Source organism: Phaenicophaeus curvirostris, chromosome 16, assembly GCF_032191515.1.
Source record: "Phaenicophaeus curvirostris isolate KB17595 chromosome 16, BPBGC_Pcur_1.0, whole genome shotgun sequence".
NCBI classification, from domain to species: domain Eukaryota; kingdom Metazoa; phylum Chordata; class Aves; order Cuculiformes; family Cuculidae; genus Phaenicophaeus; species Phaenicophaeus curvirostris.
Genome location: NC_091407.1, coordinates 7,788,268 through 7,807,026, shown reverse-complemented (window position 1 = coordinate 7,807,026; position 18,759 = coordinate 7,788,268). Strand labels below are relative to the sequence as shown.

The following is an 18,759-nucleotide window of genomic DNA, read 5'->3' as shown; positions in this document are numbered from 1 at the left end:
TTCTGGAGTTTCTCTCCTTTCTCCACCTTTCTGACTCAGCTTTCCTCCCAGATCCTTGCTGGGCTCAGCACTTTGTGCGCTGCAAGCCCTCCCTAGGGACGGGGCAGCTGGGACGCTGTGTGGCCACCGTGTCAGCAGAAGACGAGCACTTGGATGGCCGGGCAGACGGGTGGCTTCGCCTCAGGAGCCTGACTCAAGCCGGGCTCTCATTTACGCGGCTGCAAATCCAGATGAGCTGCACCAACGCCAGGGAGCGAGACGCAGCCCCTGGCACTTTCCTTTTTTGCATCAGTGAAAGAATCCAACCCGGATTCTTGAAATTCATCTTTACCTGAGCCGCCAAGCAAAAGAAGTACCAGGTTTCTGGCTCGTGAGCGCTGACTGATGAATCCAGGGTGGGGGTTCTGCCCATCTCCCAGCTCTTAGTGCAGTCAGTCACAGCATCATCTAGCGCCGTGACCGTGAACCTGCTGCAAACCTCACACCGCAGTGGAGGAGGGAATAGAATTGAATAAAATCGAGTATTCCACTTGGAAGGGATTTACAATCATGATCTAGTCCCACATCAGGGCCGACCAGAATTTAAAGCATGTGGTTAAGGGCATTGTCCAAACACCTCTTAAACACCAACAGGCTTGGGGCAGTGACTACCACTCTAGGAAGCCTGTTCCAGAGTTTGACCACCCTCTCAGTAAAGAAATGCTTTCTAGCATCCAGTCTAAACCCCATTATAAACCATTATAGCAGCTCCAACTTGGTGCTTCCCCCTAAGACCCACCTAGGCTCCGTGCACTTGCACTAGCAGGGGAGTCCTCGCACTCAGCACAGGAGGAATTAACCACAAGGCAGAGCTACTTTCTTGGAAAATATTGACTTACCAGCTGGCTCACCCAGAGATGGGGAGATTTTGGGGAAGAACCACCTTTTTTTTTTATAAGACCAACACCCAAAGCCCTCCCCTGCCACCCACCAACCTCCCGCACCCGATTGGACCCGGGGGATGCTCAGGCCAGCGTGGAGGTGTGAGGACGTACCGGCGGAAAGAGTTAACGTGCGGGCAGGGCGGGAATGCATGAAAGCAACATGTGACGGCAGGTGGGGCAGGGCGGAGCGATGAATCACTCTTTTGCTTTTCCTCTTTTCACTTCTTGCTGTTACCTGTCCGGCCCCGGCACTGCGCGCGTTGGCAGCAGCCCGAAATAATCGACCTGGCAGCCAGGGCGATGCACAAGAGGCTGGCGGAGATGTTCGCTGCCGCAAAACCCACTGGCTGACCCAGTTCTCCAGGAACGATAACGACGGACAGCTTTTGGGCTCAGAAATCCTGCTTTTCTCTGCCTTTGCGTTTGTTTTCCACTTCTTATCTTATCCAGTATTACCATTGTCTTGGAAGAACAGAGAATGAGAAGAGCGTGGGCCCGGAGGTAGAGGACCTTCCTGGTGGTGCATGGGCACCCAGGGCTGTCTCTGCCCTGTTGCACAACCCCGGCCGTGGGAAGATCCGTTTTCCTCACCCGGAGCCCGCTCACCTCACAGAGCCAGGCGCAAGCAAGAAACCAAATCCTTCTTGTTGGTGAAGAGCTCTGGCCTGGCAGGAGCCGAAAGAGGAGGGAGCGGCGCGTTTCTCCAGCTGCATTGAGCCAGGGAGGGCAAAGCAAAGCAAATCGTGTATTTAATGAGCAGGGAATAACTAAATCCTTATTTATTGTCGACATCCGGCACTTGCTGGACGTACAGAGCAACCTTTGGAGAGTGCAGTGGCACACACGGTCACCATGGCTTTCTCCCAGGTACAGTGCTTGGATGACAGCCACGTCAACTGGAGGTCCAGTGAGTCCAAGCCCGAGTTCTTCTACAGCGAGGAGCAACGCCTGGCCCTGGAGGCACTGGCCTCCCGTGGCCCCGATGCCTTCTATGAGGTCTTGAAGAAGGAAAACATCAGAGACTTTCTCTCCGAGCTGGAGCTAAAGAAGATCCTGGACACGCTCGAGACATATGACCCAGGTTCCGAGTACATCCCCCGCCACGGCAGCAGCGCAGGGGACAGCGAAGGCGATCACAACAGCCAAGGGGATGAGCAGGACGTGGCCCCATCCCTGGAGTACTGGCCCCAGAGGTCGGACCGCTCCATCCCCCAGCTGGATCTCGGCTGGCCAGAGACCATCGCCTACCGCGGCGTCACCCGTGCCACCGTCTACATGCAGCCACCTATCGAGGGACAAGCACACATCAAGGAGGTGGTGCGGAAGATGATCTGCCAGGCTCAGAAGGTGAGGTTTGCCGTGCACAGGATTTGCCCCGGGCTGTCCTGACAAGGACAGATCCTAAATCCTGCTCAGCCGGGCAATCCCTGTCCTGCAGGGAGCTCTGCCCAACCAAAGGCATCGGGGTCAAGCATCGGGGTTTTTCCATGTTCATTCTGTGTAATCAGTACCTGGGAATCAGATTTTGCTGAAGATGCTGGTCCAACACTCCCTGGGAGCAACACATCCCTTCCCATGATCCGTATGGCAGCATCATCTATCCCAGGGTCCCCACAGGGCTTGGCGGGGGGAAAGCTCTGGGGAGAAAAATTGGTTAGGCTCCTTCTTGGCTGCAAGCCCACGATGCCAGGAGCCCAACAATCATAATTCCCAGAGCCCTGTGTGACTGCATGTGGCAACACGCAGGAACCAGAGGAGCCAAACTCAGCCCTGGGGCAAAGCGGCCAAAGCCACTGGTCTGGCGCTGATGCATGTGAGGGTCAAGCTTGGCCTCAGGTTGCCAGGGCTCTTCAAGTTGGCCTCATCTTGGCTTTAAGAGGAAAACAGAGAGCTGGTGTGTAGGATGAGGCTAGAGAGATGCCAAGGAGATTTAGGCTTGTTCTCCAGTGGCATCAAACCGAGAATCAAGGAGCTGGGATGGATGAGAGATGGGGTCAACCTGGTGTTGTGGGCAGGAGGACCAGGGAAGGGGGGAGATGATGGCACGCGTCGAAGGCCAGAGGTGGTGGGCAGGGATTGCTGTATTTCCCAGTGACCTAGTCCAAGATGGGAAATGCGGGAGGGGTCAGTACCTGCTAGTCTCAAGGTCCTGGTGGTTGAAGCCCTTTGAGGTCTATACGTCTGCTTCCTTCAGAAATCCACCTTTGAGGAAGGAGCACCTCAGCTCCAAGGATTTTTCAGCAGGAAAAGGGGGAGACCCTGAAGCAGGCGAGACAAGCTGCGAAGCATTGGGTCCACAAGGTTCTAGAGGCTCCTGTGTGATGCTAGGGCTGGTGCCAGGGTTTGCAGATCCTGGCAGGAGAGAGGGCAGCCTGCTGGCAGAGCCTCTCCAGGACCAGAGGACTGGGGGCTGAGTGCAAAGAGCCCTGGCTCAGGCAGAAAATCTGATCTCCCAATGAATCCCAGGCAGCCAGCTCGCAGGGGCGGCTGGTGTGAGGGACTGGGGCTGCCAACTGCAGACAGGAGCCATCTCCAGCCACTGTCACCTTGAAAGACTCGAGGTCACCTCTCCTTACCTGCAACCCATCAAAGGAGTGTGCAGTAAGGACAAAGGGAAGGGTGGGTATCCCATGGGATGGAAGATGGGAAACTTCCCCACTACAAATAATGTCTCATCTTCAGGTCCTTCCAGCTGCATCTCACCTGCGCTTGCAGCTCCTGTCTGGCTTTGCCTACTCACCGCTTCCCACCTGCCCCTCCTTCTCCTCCACAAACGGCATCTCCTGAGTCAATACCACCCTCCTCCTGCTCAGCAGAGCCAGGTGGTTGAGTCAGGCAGCTGCCAGGCCCTGCTGCCTGCACCATCCCCACCTCTGCTTGGAGCCTCTCCAAGCCACAGGGATGTGGCCCTAATTGATGATGCCACACTTGTCACCGGGACTTTGATGCCTCATGAGCAGGGCTGGGCTCTGCCTCCTGGTCCAGGTGCTCCCTTCCGGTGGAAATGGGACACGGTGACAGCACCGGTGATGTGCAGGAGCCTGCTTGGAGCCTTTGGCACCCCAGGAAATGTAGAGATGGGCGTGTGCTTCAAGTCTACAGCCAGCAGGGTCTGGAGATGGCAGGGATCACAGGGTCTGACTGGTGGGGTTCTTCCAGAGGTCTCCCACCCCATAAACAAGGATCACAGGTACCGCAGCAGAACCTATCACACAGCTGAGCCGAGGTGACCACTGGTGCTGGTGCTCCTAAGCGTGGGGAAACTGGGCTAGACCACCATCCTCTGCACCCAGGGATTTCAGCCAAGGCTTAAGGTCTTCATGGCAGCTTGGAGGTGAAAGGGTTTGGCTGAGGAAGCTGAGAGAGGACAGAGGGATGGTCCAGCTGCTGTCCCATCAGATGTCACGTAGTCTGGCCGTGTGCCCTCTCTGTTCCGCAGTGTCCCTTGGGCCACTCTGCAGAGATCCCTGCCAAATTGTTCCATCCCACCAGGCAATGGCAGTGCTCTTCATCCACCTCTGAAGGAGCATAAACTTGGGAGACCTTAAGTATTGCATCCCAGAGGATGACCCTTGTTCCAGCCTTTGGTCTGAAGTGCTCTGAGGTGCCGAACACCAAACACCGCCAGCAGGTTGCTGTCTCGTGGCAAGAAGATCAGAGTTCACCCAACAAACAGACTGTTTGAGGGCAGTTCAGAGCCCACGTGAGCGTGGCTAATGCTGGGTCGGCTCACGGCAGCTCAGAGCTGGGGTGAGGGAGCCAAGAGCTGAGACGTGAGGCTCCTTTGATGGTGCAGATGAACCTACTTGCTTGCAGGAACAGGACCAAACGTGGCTGAGTTCAGAGCTTTTGCTTTGTGCTGCAGAGGGGCAAACCCAGGCGAGCCAGAGCAGGGGATGCAAATGATCCCCTCCTCTTTCTGGGAGTGAAGAGAGGCAGGATCCTGGGGCCGTGGCCCTGCTCTCCCAGCAAATCCCCATCTTTGTGGCCAACGAACAGAGGTGGTCAGGGACGTGGTGCACCACCTGGAGACCTTCACCGGGTCCAGCCATGGCAAAGCCATCTCTCCCTCAGTGTGGATTCCCTCAAATTGCAAAGCTCACAGGATAGGTAGGGAGGAAGATCTCCCTCCTTTCTTCTTCTCTAGATTTTGGCTTTATCTGACCAGAAACCAGAGCAGGCTGAAAACACAGACCTCGGCCAAAAGCCACCAGAGACAGCAATGAGTCTGACCTCCTCTCTGCACTGTGGTGACATAATTACCCTGAGCAACTTCCAGCAAAGTTTGGGAGGTCCTATTAATTACTGTTTACAAGACCTTCTGCTGTCCTTGGATGAAAGGGTCAATTGGAGAGAGCAATTATTAATGTTAGTTGTACCACCTCTCCCTCATCCCAACACGCTTCCTCTAATTGTGCCTTGGTGCCTGCCTAATTTATTAGATGCCCACGTGGTGTGCCCCAAAAGTCATTATCTGATGAGTCAGAGTGAGCTAAGAGAGAGCTGTCATTTCCTCTATAAAACATGATCCTGCAGTTTAGGTGCCTATCAAAGCCCTTCAGAAGGATCCTAACACCATTTTCCCAGCATCCAAGGTGATGCAACGCTCACCGCTCCAAGGGGTGTTGGGGTCTGGCACCAGCACATTCACTGCATTCAATGGATCTTGGCAGCTTCGGAGATCTTTGGAAGAAAAGCATCACCCGTTTGGGTTTTGGGAGGCTATGGCTGTTGATTTGCGGCTGGTCTTCTCCACATCCTCCAGATGACTGGCAAAGGGATGGTAGATCTTCCTGGGATGACGCAAAGGAGCTTTGGGAAGAGGCACAGCTCTCCTGCTGCTGGACCTCCCCCGCACCAAGCGCGGGGGGCACTGAGCACTGGTAGAGGTGACAGGGACAAGGGTGCCAAGCGCACTCCCCTCAGCAGGACGGCACCGTTTGCTCCAAACAATCCCATTCCTCCAGCTGGGAAGCAGACAGCACACAGGATTTCACTCCTCTGGAGCAGACAGACCTCCACTCCTCGCAGATTAAACCCTGTGTCTGGGTTTGGCCCAGACCCAGCTGATCCCTGCCGAGGTTCAAGCGTGGGCAGCCCAGCAGTAGATCTCAACCCGGGACAGTCCCCACGATGGAAGTGCTGCCAGCGCTGTCCTCACTCTCCCAGCCCATTTCATACCAGGGCAGCACGTTGGAGCGAGCGCCTGATGACAAACCAAGGCCAAGCCTGTCCTGCAGGCAAGACGCGGTGGGGAGGGAAGCAGGAGCGCAGTGCGGTGACAGGATGCACCAGCCAAGCAGGAGGAATCGAGTCGAAAATATGAGCAAGTGGGTGAGAGCCGAGCTGCCTCCCCACTGCCCCAGCCAACCTGCGACTGCCTGCAGCGTGCTGCCCCCTCACCATCCCTGCACGAGCAGGGTTGGCATGAGGGACCTCACCGTGCCCTGCTCGCATCCCTGCACAAAGCTGCTTCTTGTCTTCAGAGACACAGCAGCCAGCCAACACCTCAGGAATGCTGAGAGCACAGTGGGAAAATGCACTTTTCCTCCCAAAATGAAGGCAAATAGTATCCTCATCCCCATTTTATAAGTCCTCAACTGCCCCCAAGGAAAACACAACATGCAGGCTAAACAATGCAACCAAAGCCACAGAGGCAGCATCGATGCAGAGATGGAGCAAAGCCTCTGCCACCAAATCCACCTCCTTGAGCTCAGATGTCCCTCACCCAGGACTCGTGGCAGAGAGCACAGCTCCTCCCCATTTTCTTGATGTAAATGGAAAAACCAAGGCCTGAGCTTTAAGAGTATCTTTGAACCTGTCCCGCTTTACATCATCGAAGAGACGAGCGCAACCCTTGCTGGGCAAACCGTGCAAAGCGGGTTCTGCCTCAGTTTCTCCACCAGGAAGATGAGGATGCACCAAAAACATGAGCGGGTGCATGAGGGAGTGAGGATTTACCCTGTTACAGCAAAGCCTGTTGAGAGGCTCTCTGGTGAAGATTAATGGGAATTCAGTTAAAATCAAATGGCAGAGCCATAACATCCCCTCTTGCTCAGCTCACTGGCACCTCCTAAAATGCTTGTGCGTGGCTGGGGTTGGGGAGGTCAGGGTGGCACCAGAGCTGGCGTGGGTCACGGCTTCCCACGCAGCTTCACTCTTTGCCCCATCGCCTGCAGAAAAGGAAGGGAAGAGCCAGCAGTGTCATAGCACATGATCCTGTTCTTAATTAGAGCTCTCCACCTCCTGTGGCACAAAACTAATTAAAAGGCAACTCGGTGCTTTGAGAGCCCAAGACTGGACATGCCTGAGTGTGCAAGCACCTGGCACCATCCCAATCCCTTCCCTCCTGAGGGAAGAGCATCCCGGAGTCTCCCTGTGTCACCCCCCAGTGCGTCGCCCAGAACATCTGCAGAGATGGGGGCACAAACAGGTTTCTGACATAGAATCATAGAAAAGTTTGGGTTGGAAAGGACTGTAAAGATCATCCAGTTCCACCCCCCCTGCAATGGGCAGGGACACCTCACTCTGGATCAGGCTGCCCAAGGCCCATCCAACCTGGCCTTGAACACCTCCAGGGATGGGGCAGCCACAGCTTCCCTGAGCAACCTGTTTCAGTGTTCCACCACTCTCATAGTAAAGAAATTCTTCCTTATGCCTAGTCTAAACCTGCCCATCTTCAGTTTATACTCATTGCCCCTCGTCCTATCACCACAAGCCTTTGTAAACAATCCCTCCCCAGCTTTGCTGTAGCCTCTTCACGTACTGGAAGGTCACTATGAGGTCTCTTTGGAGCCTTCTCCAGGCTGAAAAACCTCAACTCTCTCAGCCTGTCCTCGCATGGGAGGTGCTGCAGTGCTCTGATCATCTCTGTCGCCTCCTCTAGACCCACACTAACAGCTCCATAGCCTTCTTATGTTGAGGTTATCCATGGACTTGGGAGTGAACTTTGGTGCTTAAGCAGCCACCCCAGCAAAAACCCAGCACAGATGTGTTTTCCTATCACACACAGGACTCACTCTGGAAGCAAACACCCTGGGTACAAAGGCAGCTCCGGTTTGCAAAGAACAGTGATGCTGCTGCATGCCAAACAGCAACCACCTCATCCAACATGCCCTCAGACACGTCACTTCACCCCAGATTTCCCCTTCTGCTCCTCCCCGCGATGGGGTCATAGGCAGAGCCAATAGCAAAACTACTCAGCCAGGAACTGGACTCTGACATTTGTAGAGCTTGTTAAAGGCAGGAAAGTTAGATTCACCTTCAGAAATTAATTTTTCAGAAGTGTATTATGCTACAGACCACCACCAGGGATGAAACCTCCCATAGAGACAGCAGAGGAATGGGACTGGAGGCTCCTATTTCCCACCTTTGGGCTGGCTGGAGGCATCCCCACACCAAATCCTGACCTTCTAGAGAGCAAGCACCTTGCTTCAGCTCTCACAGCTGTATCTTGGGTTGTCTTCTGGCCATGCTCCTCAGACTTATTTCTCTCCTATTTCCAGGTCATCGCTGTGGTCATGGACATGTTCACCGATGTAGACATCTTCAAGGACCTCCTGGATGCAGGTTTCAAGAGGAAAGTGGGAGTCTACATCATTTTGGATGAGACCAACGTGAAGCACTTCCTTCAGATGTGCGAGCGAGCCCAGATGCACACCGGGCACTTGAAGGTAAGGATGGTCCAAAGGGCCTGGGGCCAGATGACCTTCTCTAACATAGGGAGATAATCAGAGCTATCAGCCCTGCTCCTTCTTGTACTGTCGGTGTAACGGCCCACACTTTGGGCAGTGCTAGATGAGTTTAGTCCGTTTTTCCTATAGCCAAATCTGAAGGTGATGCCCAAATCCAGGAGTAGCAGGATGGAGGGAAGTGGATGAGAGATGGGGACATGGCATTCCACCCAGCAAAGCTGGATGCAGAGGGTCTGGAGGGCTGCTGGTACCCAGCCAGAGCCGGTTTGGGGGCAGAGGAGAGTTCAGGGAGAGCTGTGGCCTCACAAACGTGGGCAAGACTTAGGCAGGGAACGGCAAAGCCCAGGGCGAACCCACTTGCTCAGCTCTTCCAGTTGAAGAAGCCAGCAAGAGGGAAGTACAAGAGGCAGATGCTCTGCCAGCCCCATGCCAGCTCCTGCCCCGGGGGCAAGACCAGCAGGAGCAACCACCGTCCTGTTCCCTTGCCTTCAGGCTTTCCTGCAAGTCAGGGGCTGGAATTAAAAAACTCAATTTTCCCCTTTTCTGGAGCCTCCACCCCAGCACAGAGCCAGGAGCGGAGCAGGGAGGCATCCATGCAGCGCCGGCAGCTGCCAAGGATGCCCTCACCGGGCAGCAGGCGGACAGGACCGATGTGTCCACACACGCCGTGTGAGCCCAGCCCCAGCGATGCCGGCAGCTGCGAGCGGCATCACTCCTGGGCACGAGCCCTGTTCGAAACAAGAGAAGATAAAGCAGCGCAGAGGATGCCTGACAGCACAAGGACTAGTCCCCAAACCCCTTACACGTGCCTGTGCGAGCAAGAAGTGCAGCAAAAATCACCTGGCACGGCGCTTGTGCAAAGGCAGAAGCAAACATAGGGGCAGAGGAGAGGGCAGGGGGATCCATCAGCCTCGGGAGCAGCAGCGGGAACAGAGACCCTCGCTCCAGCCGCAGAGGGTCCCTGCTCTCCACTGGGCACAACGCTCCCGTCAACAGCACAGGATGCAAACACAGCAGAGCAGCCCAGCTGGGGCTTGCAGCTGGCTGTGAGTCGCTCAGCCTCGCCTGTTGCTTGGCAGAGAAGTGATGTTTGTGCACCTGACGTCACTCGGCCGCCTATGCCGGCTGCCAAAAGGCTGGCGGGGAGGCCCATGCCCAGGCAAGCTCGCCAAATTTGCTTACAGCGAGGGCAAACCCCTGGCCGAGCAGGAACACGAAGCAGCCACAACACCCTCGCGCTGGGCTGGAGCGAGGCAGGGATACAAGGGGGTCTCAGGGACCCTCAATCCAACGAGCCAAAAGCACCAGCCGGAGAGCCTTGCACCTTCCCTAGCTAATAAATCCATTAGCCCTGCTTAATTGCTGCTCACAACAATTAAAGCAGACTCAGCGGAGCTTTTAACCACATCCAAACTCCCCAGAGTGCCTGGTATCCTGCAGACTGCTGCTGCTCCGAGACCAGAAAAGCCAGAGCTGACGCAGAGCGGCGTTTCAACACGTTAGCAGCTCGGTGGCAGGACTGGAAAAGCAGGAGAACATCTGCAGAGCTCGGCAAATGTCTAGAAGTTGGGATTTGCCACGTGTTGCAGGCAGTCGGCTGGCATGGGATGCAGCGGGGTAGGAGGCTGTGAGGAAAGTAGGGCAGCGTCTGCGAGCTGCTTCGTAATCCAGGAGATGCTAACGAAACGTCGTTATCTCAGCGCCTTCCATGCTTCACAATTAGCAAGCCGGCTTGGGCAAGGCGGTCGCTTCATTGAGCAATGGCGAGTGCTTGGGGAATGATTCACCCGGTGCCGGGCTCGGCAGCCGGCCAGCGCGCTCCTCTTGGGAGAGATTAAATAAACAGATCTTAGCTAAGAGCAGAGATGCGCCAGGAGCGGGAAGGAAGGGAAAAGGAACCGGCACCTTTTGCTCCCCGGGGAGTTTTGTTCCCTTGGGCGTTCCCTGAGTAAAACCCACGGCTGCTTTGGGCCTTTGTGGAAAGATCTGGCTCCGAGCAGGAGAGGCTGGGGATGGGCAGAGGGTTCGGCTTTGGCTGCCAGCATTGCCCAGCGGCCGTACCCCAGGCACTACTGCGCTCTCGCCAGCTCTATGTGTACAGACAACACGGGACAGGAACGGGAATCACCACCCAAACCTGCTTGCCAGCCAGCCCCCAGCATCCCCAGTGCTGCTGGGTGTTCGCGACCAGTTTCCCACTGCAAGACACTAGGACACTCAGGACCAGTTTCCCTCCAGCCACACCAGGAAAAATGCGAACACTAGGGAAAAAGGTACCAAAGGAAAGCCCCAAACTTCTCCACTCCATGTGTAAAACCTCCCTGGAAAGGCAGGGAAAGCCTTTGCCTTCACACCTCACTAAAATGAGCACTGAATCCCTGTCCCTCCTGCCAGGGACTGGGGCTGCTGGAGCTCGGCAGGGAGCTGGGCTGCACCAGGTCGTGGTCTACACAGAGAGAGGAGATGCCAGCAGATGAGGAAGCCTGGAGTGGGGGGGAGGACAAATACTTCAGGTGCCTTTTTGTTAAAAAAAATTATAAAAACATGCAGAAAAACAACCATGAAGGGCACGACCCAGTGACGGCACGGCGCCTGTGGCAATGGCATTATCAACATCCCAGCAGGAACAGGAGGAATGTGAGTGTTTTCATAAGAAAATATTTTCTCCCCACCCAAGGGAGACCGTTTGACCATTGCAGTGGAAGATGTTATCAGCTCAGCTACAGAAACATGTTGGTGCCCCCCAGAGCGAAGCACTGAGGCATGAGCCAGCCTGAAGATAAAAATCATCTTATCAGAGCCAGCCCTTCCCTCCATGCCTGGGGTCCTTGCTGGGGGACACCCCACTCCCCAACCACCTCCGCACGTCCCTTAAAACCAGGGCTAGATGTTCCAATTTAGGAGCACAGCAAGGGGGAAATCTGGTGAAGGACAAGCCCACGGCCACCAGGTCCGTGTATGTGGTTCTGGGGTCACCACCTCCCCCTAAAAACCCTTCCTTGTACATATCCTGGTGGGGAAGAGGTGAAGAATCGCCTCTCCCATGGTGACATTTGCATAGACCGCAGGAGATGGAAAGTGTTTGGCTGCAGTATCACACACTGCTCACCCACGGACACGGGCAGCACCAGGTTCAAGAGGTAGAAAACACTGCACAACACATGGGCAAAGCAGGAAATTCATGAAGCCAAGTCCATGGTTTGCTGCGTGGCCTTGGGCAAGTTATTTTATCTTCCCATTGCAGTGGCCTCCTCTGAGCTGGCCACGAAGAGCTTTTTCCACTCCTCAGAGAAGCTGGGGAGCATCTTGGGGAGCATCAATGGGAGGGTGATTGTTGTTCTGACCAGCCCTTTACTCCTGCTCCTGCCTCTGCCTTTGCTTTGCAGAACCTGCGAGTCCGGAGCACGGGTGGGACAGAGTTTTTCACACGCTCGGCCACAAAGTTCAAAGGTGCTTTGGCCCAGAAGTTCATGTTTGTGGACGGGGACCGGGCCATGTGCGGATCCTACAGGTAATCAGAGATGTCTCCTCCTGCCCACCTCATAGAGGTGTTGGTCAAGGGACCAACGTGGACCCAGTGGTCCAGATCCTGGTCCCTTCCCAGCCTGGCTTCAGGATCTGGTCACTCCTCCTAAACAGGGAGATGATTTTGCAAGGCCAGCCTGAGATATGGAGCAGGACTCAAGGGGTCCTCACCACCCCACAGCCAGGTGTAGGACATTCCTCCTTCTCAAAAGTGTTGGGAGACACCAAGCGTTTGTGCCAAGAGCATCAGGAAGGACAAGAGCACCAAGCCTCAGCCAGTCCCAGCTCCCTCGTTAACCTCGACTTTTGCAGTTAAACACTTCCTACCCAAGGTATTTTCCAATTTGTCCAAAGAAAACCTTACCTTGGTAGAAACAGATCAGCCTTGGTAAACTTTTGAGCCCTAAAAGACAAGTTTCATAAATGTGGAACTGAAGCATTTCCTCCTTTCTGGCCACAACAAAAAACACATCCATTTATGAGTCACTTTTCTTAACTAAGTCAAACTGAGAAAGGGAAGAGCAGCCAACATGAAAGTGAAAACCTGGCCCACAGCAAATACCTTTAATTTTCACTTCAAGTTCCAGTGTGCTCAAGACTTCAACCCTTCTAATTTGGGATGAGAGCTAATTCTACAATCTCATTATTATTCATGTTCACAGTGAGATCATGTCTGTGCTCGCACCATCCATCCCCTGGGGAAACCAGGGTTGGGGAGATGTCTGTTATTTACCAGTGAGTGCTCAGGGAGTTTCCAATGTGTTTCTCTTCCAGCTTCACCTGGTCTGCAGCGAGGACTGACCGAAACGTCATCACTGTCCTCTCAGGCCAAGTGGTGGAAGCCTTTGACAAGCAGTTCCAGGAGCTCTACCTCATGTCCAAGGGGGTGAGCCTCAAGTCCATCTCCATGGGCGAAGAGCCTGAACCCGAGCCTGTGACACTGCCCTCCATCGTGCCAGTGACCCCCGCCAACGCCGTGGTGAAGAAGCTGATAAACCCTAAATACGCTCTGGTGAAGGCCAAGAGTGCTGACCAGATCAGCAAGACTTCTTCTGAGAACCAGGACAAAACGCAGAAGACAGACAACAAAGTCAAAGCCCTGCCTGAGGGCCAGGCAGGCGACAGGCACGGTGACATGGCAGACGTCTCCCTCCTCATCCACCCTGGCCTCCTCAACCTAGAGAAAGCCAACATGTTTGACTACCTGCCCACCTGGGTCGAGCCTGATCCCGAGCCCGGGAGCGAAGTCTTGGGCTACATCAACATTATTGACCCCAAGATCAAGGATGTGAAGCTCTCACAGATGAACCGCATCAAAGTCTGTGACGTCTCGCAGGCCAGCGCCCAGCACCGGCAGATGCTGAAGAATAGGGAGATGGAGAACAAGAAAAAAGACCAAGAGCCACCTCTGGTGTCCCCCTGCCAAAGACAGATCCCACAGACCCCCATGGAGCCTCCCACAGCCCCCACCACCAGCCCCATTGAAGGCACCAGCTGGACAACTAAGCAAGCAGGAACATTTGCCACTTCAACATTGGGCCACCACTTGAAGCCACCAGAGGAGTCACGGGAGGACATCAAGCCCCCCGTTCCAAAGCCAAGAACCATCCCCTTTGGTGTCCTTGTGACCAAAGTCATTGCACCCTGTGACAGTGGCGCTGCTCCAGAGGGTGATACACAACCATCACCAGCTGACCGTGCTGGTGTGAAGCAGGAACCAGAGGAGAACCCCAACAGAGCTTCAACGGAGACCTGTCATCTCCAGCCAGACCGGCCAGCAGTGGGGCCACAGGAGGACAGAGTGCCTCCCTGCACTCAAAATGGGCTGGGAGAAGAGGAAGAGGAGGAGGAAGAGGAGTACATCACTCTCAGCGACCAGGAGAGCTACTCCAGCAGCTCTGCTGACCACAGCTACCGTCGCTCCAACGCCTCCTCCATCTCAGATGAGTACTTTGAGGTGAGGGATCGCTACGGGCCGCTCCGGAGAACCAACTCGGATGTCACCCACAATGGTGAGATCCTGCCCATGCAGAGGAAGCTCAGTGACCCTCACATCAGCAGGGGCACCTTCCTCAGCCCCCTGGGGAGCCTCCCGTCCATGAAGCACATCCGCATGGAGGACATGTCGAAGAGGAGGAGCAACGCTGTGGAGATCAGATGTGTGATGCCCCGCACCATCCTGGATGGCAACAGCTCCTACCCCAGCACTGCCACACAGGTAGGACTTCTTGCTAAAACCTTCTCTCTGTTTCTCCACCCTACAAAGGTTGCAAACCTGGAGGTGACCCAGCCAGCTCAGCCAAGGTGTGGTGTCACCTCTAGCTTTTGTGTTGCGCCTTAGATGCTGAGATCAGACTCCCCATATGGGAGAGTAATGCCCTACACAGGGCAATGGCCAGAGTCACCAAGAGCTGCTCGTGGTTGGGAAGGTGGTGGACGTGCCACGGCTTCAGGTGTCTGGGAGGGCAGTGGAAACGGCTGACAAAGGGGAGGCTTTGGGGAACGGAAGGCTATCCCGTAGCATCGGGCTCTGTCCCACAGCCCATCAGCAGTGGCATCGTGCCCAGCCAGGGACAGGCTGCGTGCAGGCGTGTCCTTCTCAGGCTTGTTTTCTACCTCCTTGCAAAGATGATTAACATCAAAGGAAAAGCACTCGGACACATAATTAGGCAGAGAAACAGGGATGGCAACCTCTGCGGGCAAGCGTTGCAGTCAGCAGCTTTGTGGCTGACCCACGAGTGATGCCAGCCCTTGTCACCCCTGAGGAGCACTCAGAAACCCACTGCAGCAGGAGCATCAGCCCACCCAGGCAGGGTCAACCCCCTGTTCCCACTGCAGCCTCTTGCACCACTACCAACAGTTTGATTTCTCAAGGCTCCCCACCTGCTGTTTTCAGGGCATTCAAACCTCCAGGGCTACATCAGCAGCTGAAATCACTGAAGCCACCTCAGATCACCCCAGCTGAGCATCTAATCTGTATTTACAGGGAATTAAGTTTACTAGACCAGAGTCCGCTTGCTTCTCCCCTCCCAGCCAGTGACACAGAGCAGGGTTTTAATCCTCGCACATCAAATATCCCCATGCACCCTGAAGGGTGAGGACCTCCTAGCCCTTTGATGCTCTGTACCCCAGATCCTGGGTGCCACCTTGTTCAGAGTGGCCAGGTGCGCTGGTGTTCCTGCAATAACCCGTTCTAGTGCTTTGATGAGAGGCAGATAATTAATGCACCATCAGGGCTAGGAAAGCCAGGGCTCAACTGAAGGAAACATGCAGAGAAGAGCTTCTCCCGTGTGTGAAAATCATAAACCATAGCAATCCTTGAGGAACCCTCAGCAGGAATCACCACCAGCCCCCACCAACCATTTTCATTCTGGGTCTACGTTTCTTGTGTGCTGAGACGTAGCCCAGTGCAGCCCAAAACGTACGTGGAAGCTCGCTCGGGGCAAACATCATGTTTTATACCTCTTTGAGAACATCCAAGCTGTCCCTGGAGCATTGCCTTGCCTAAATATATGGAGTCCTGTTCCCACCTGGTTGCACTGCTGGTAGAGCACAGCAGGCACAAGGAGAAAACTGGGGACACTCATGTCCTCTCCTGTCCCCCTCTCCCTCCTGCAGGTCAGAGGCTTCCCGACAAGGTCCCCTCCCATTTATGCCCTCATGACAGGCAAAATACCCACCTCGACAGCCCCATGTCCACACGGCGCGGCCCTTACCTGGGTACAGGACCCTGCTGATCATCCCTGGCATGATGATAATGAACAAGGGCAGCATCTTCAGGTAGCTGGCCAAGATGGAGCCAGCCTTGGCGTGACTCAGGCTCTTAGCAGAGAGTGACCGCTGGACAATGACCTGTGGGAGAGTCGGGCTGGATGGACAAGCCACCTCCTATTCCACAGCAGCCTCCTCCTTGCCAGACTGTGTCCCAAGCATCCCCAAACGTTAGAACCGTTGGCCATCAGGCCCAAACACAGCATAGATGTGAACCCAACCCACAGGCTGGGTTTCTTTCCAGACCAGCAACAGGTTGGTGTAAAGCCATAGCGCTACAAGAGCCCAGTGTGACCACAGCAGCACGTCCTCCCACCAGTAGCAACCATTCCCCACCACCATCCTCTCCTCCCTTGCCCATTCCATTCAATCTCCTCCCCAAAGGGTTCCCACAATGAAACGGACACAGAGTTCAGCCTCCTCCTGCCACAATTCCACCACCCACACTGCTCAAACCATTGCACCTCAAAGCTCTGGCCAAGCCGTGTCCATCCAGGATGCATCCAGCCCTTGGGCTCTGAGGCAAAATCTCTTAAACAGGCAACATCCATAGGAAATGTTGACTTTAAAGGAGCCCAGAGTCTCCCCAAGAGCTTACAGAAAAGCGCTGAGCATCCAGCAGGATTTGGCAATTCCTGAGCAAGCACTGGCTCATGGTAGCAAGAGGAACCAGGTGTCGAGGTGGGATGCTCAAGGAAGCTGTCATTTAACCTCTGCCTGAAAACCAGAGCATGTCAGGAGCTGCAGGACCCACCAAGCAGCTCAGTCACCACATCAGGCGCATGATAACTTCCAAGGGTCAGAAACTAACTCACCCTCAACCCTCCCCACCTGAAGACATCTCAGACCTTAGCGCAGCTTTTAAGCAATCCAGTTACATCAGCCTAGCACTATCTAAGCCAAACTGCTTAATGCAGCCCTCCTGGTCAAAGCAGGAGGTTTCTGCTCAAGGACCATTGGGACATTCAGACTAAATGGCTGAACACTGAGATGATGCCAACAGCGCAGTGGAGATACGGTGCTGGCAGCAAGGCAGGGTCTCAGCAGAGACAGGGCAGGTCGGTGCAGATGGTTCTGCAGCCTCCCAGCCCCAGCTCGTCCTGCCACCAGCACCTGCTCTTGCTAGATCAAATCTCACCCGGGTACCTCTGCACGGGGTGCAATTACACCTCTGGGTTGCGGTGCCGACACACCCAAAGAGGAAGATAAATATCTGGTGACCACAGCCATGCGTTAAGGCCTTAGCCAGTGCAGAATTAAGATTAGACTTGATCCAAACGTGTCTCTCAACCCAGCTAATCAGAGCCACCCCCACAGTGGTTTTGCAGCTCACTGTTACCTCCTGATCCCACACCTCCATCATTTCATCCCTAATCCCACAGGCTGGGTCTGGATGACTGAATGCTCTTTGAGCCCTGAAATGAGTGTTTAGATGATTAAGATAGACGTTTAAGGTGTCTGCTGGAGAGAAAGCATTGATGTGCCGCTGGCATCCTTGGTCTTGGATCTCCAGGTGGCACTGACTTGACTCAGAACAGCCCTCAGGTTGCTGGGGCTGCTTAAGAAGCAGCTGCTGAGATGCTGCAAGGTGCGGGACAGTGCATTGCCAAAGCAAGAAGTCAGAGGAGCAGCTGTGGTTAACACTTGAGGCAGTTTTGAGCTGCCACAGGTCTCAGAAGAATCTGGGCAAGGGATTACACTAAGTGGCAGAGGGACTTGTCCATAAGGACAAAGTCCACATCACAGCAATGTGAAGGGGTGTCCTTGCACCCTTAAACAGCAGTAGCTCATCTCTTCTTCTGCTCTTTAACCAACAGGGGATGCACATCTACCGCTACCGACCCAGGAACCCCGCAGGCAGAGAACAAGGCAAGGAGGTCTCCTGCTCCCCAACGCATGAGAAACCCCCCGGGGCCACCAAATACAGAGGCGATGGAGCTGAACCCAAAAAGACCATTGCAAGCAGCCAGCCCTACTGGCAGAGCAAAGCCTTCAGCCCCAGCAAGCCCACGCAGCCTGGCCACCTCTCACCAGGCAACCCCAGAGCATCAGGCAAGCACTTAACCTCCCTGCCAGAAAGCCAGAAGACAACCGAGGAGATGAGGACACCCCTTGGCATCCCGCTCTCCAAACTGTCCCAGTCTAAGCACCTCAAGAACAGGGTTGCGGGAGCCCCGGGTGCTTCTATGGACTCCAAAAAGAAGCCCCCCGAGACCACCAGCCAGAAGGACCACTAGGTGCTAATGCAGGTGGACTTCCAGGGCGAGAGCAATAGTGGAGCATGCCTGGACTCCAGGCAATGACATGTTACATGGGACAGGGGATTCTTGTTTACATTTACCTGGTCAGTGCACCAGTACCACGTGGCCAAGATAGACAGCCCGAAAATCATCCCGGTCCAGGGCAGATCTCCAGAGACCGGGTCTCGGAAGAGGTGCATCGCATCCGCTCTGGGCAGGTGGCAGGTAGTGTTGGGAACAATCTTGGATGGCACCGCTTTTAAATAGGCCTCTTCCAGGTTGGGGTAACCTCCAATCTCATTAAATGCTGGAAAGATCATTGGGGGAGGCTGGTTAGAGTTGAGTGAAACCCAGTGGTCTGTGAGATCAGGTCGCAAAACTCTCATCAACTCAGACGTGCTGCCCAGAGAGGGAGGACTTGTTCATGATTGTTTTATTCTAGGTATTTAAGAGACTCTTCTATTAACATTTTGCACAGCAGGTCCCATTACACCTGTCCTCCCTTCGGAGGGTGACCCATCTCCTGGGACAAAGGCTCCTCAAGGGCCCCACCTCTTTTGACCTTGCACTGTAAAAGCAACCTGTTTATTAAAAGCTTCCCAGTCC

At 54.7% G+C, this 18,759-nt stretch overlaps 2 protein-coding genes across 4 annotated transcripts in view; one reads left to right on the top strand and one right to left on the bottom strand.

The window, feature by feature from the left end:
- Positions 1-18,759, bottom strand: part of SLC5A10 (solute carrier family 5 member 10) — a 40,919-nt gene that overhangs the window by 7,808 nt on the left and 14,352 nt on the right. For all 3 annotated transcript variants that reach the window (XM_069869995.1, XM_069869996.1, XM_069869994.1), the window contains 2 exons: positions 18,255-18,460; positions 15,859-15,994 (listed from right to left, as the gene is read on the bottom strand). In XM_069869995.1, coding sequence (XP_069726096.1) covers positions 15,859-15,994; positions 18,255-18,460 — 342 coding nt within the window. The remainder of the gene's footprint in view (positions 1-15,858; positions 15,995-18,254; positions 18,461-18,759) is intronic.
- On the top strand, positions 1,542-18,289 carry FAM83G (family with sequence similarity 83 member G). Its single transcript, XM_069869968.1, has 5 exons — positions 1,542-2,270; positions 8,429-8,596; positions 12,004-12,128; positions 12,917-14,360; positions 17,731-18,289. The coding sequence occupies exons 1-5, from the start codon at positions 1,776-1,778 to the stop codon at positions 18,148-18,150; spliced, it is 2,652 nt and encodes an 883-aa protein (XP_069726069.1). The 5' UTR covers positions 1,542-1,775; the 3' UTR covers positions 18,151-18,289.

Excerpts from the sequence above, each read along its gene's own strand:
- FAM83G (XM_069869968.1), top strand. The coding sequence starts at position 1,776 with ATGGCTTTCTCCCAGGTACAGTGCTTGGATGACAGCCACGTCAACTGG. Across the intron at positions 8,597-12,003 it reads TGCACACCGGGCACTTGAAG|AACCTGCGAGTCCGGAGCAC; the intron begins GTAAGGATGGTC and ends TTTGCTTTGCAG. Across the intron at positions 14,361-17,730 it reads ACCCCAGCACTGCCACACAG|GGGATGCACATCTACCGCTA; the intron begins GTAGGACTTCTT and ends TTTAACCAACAG.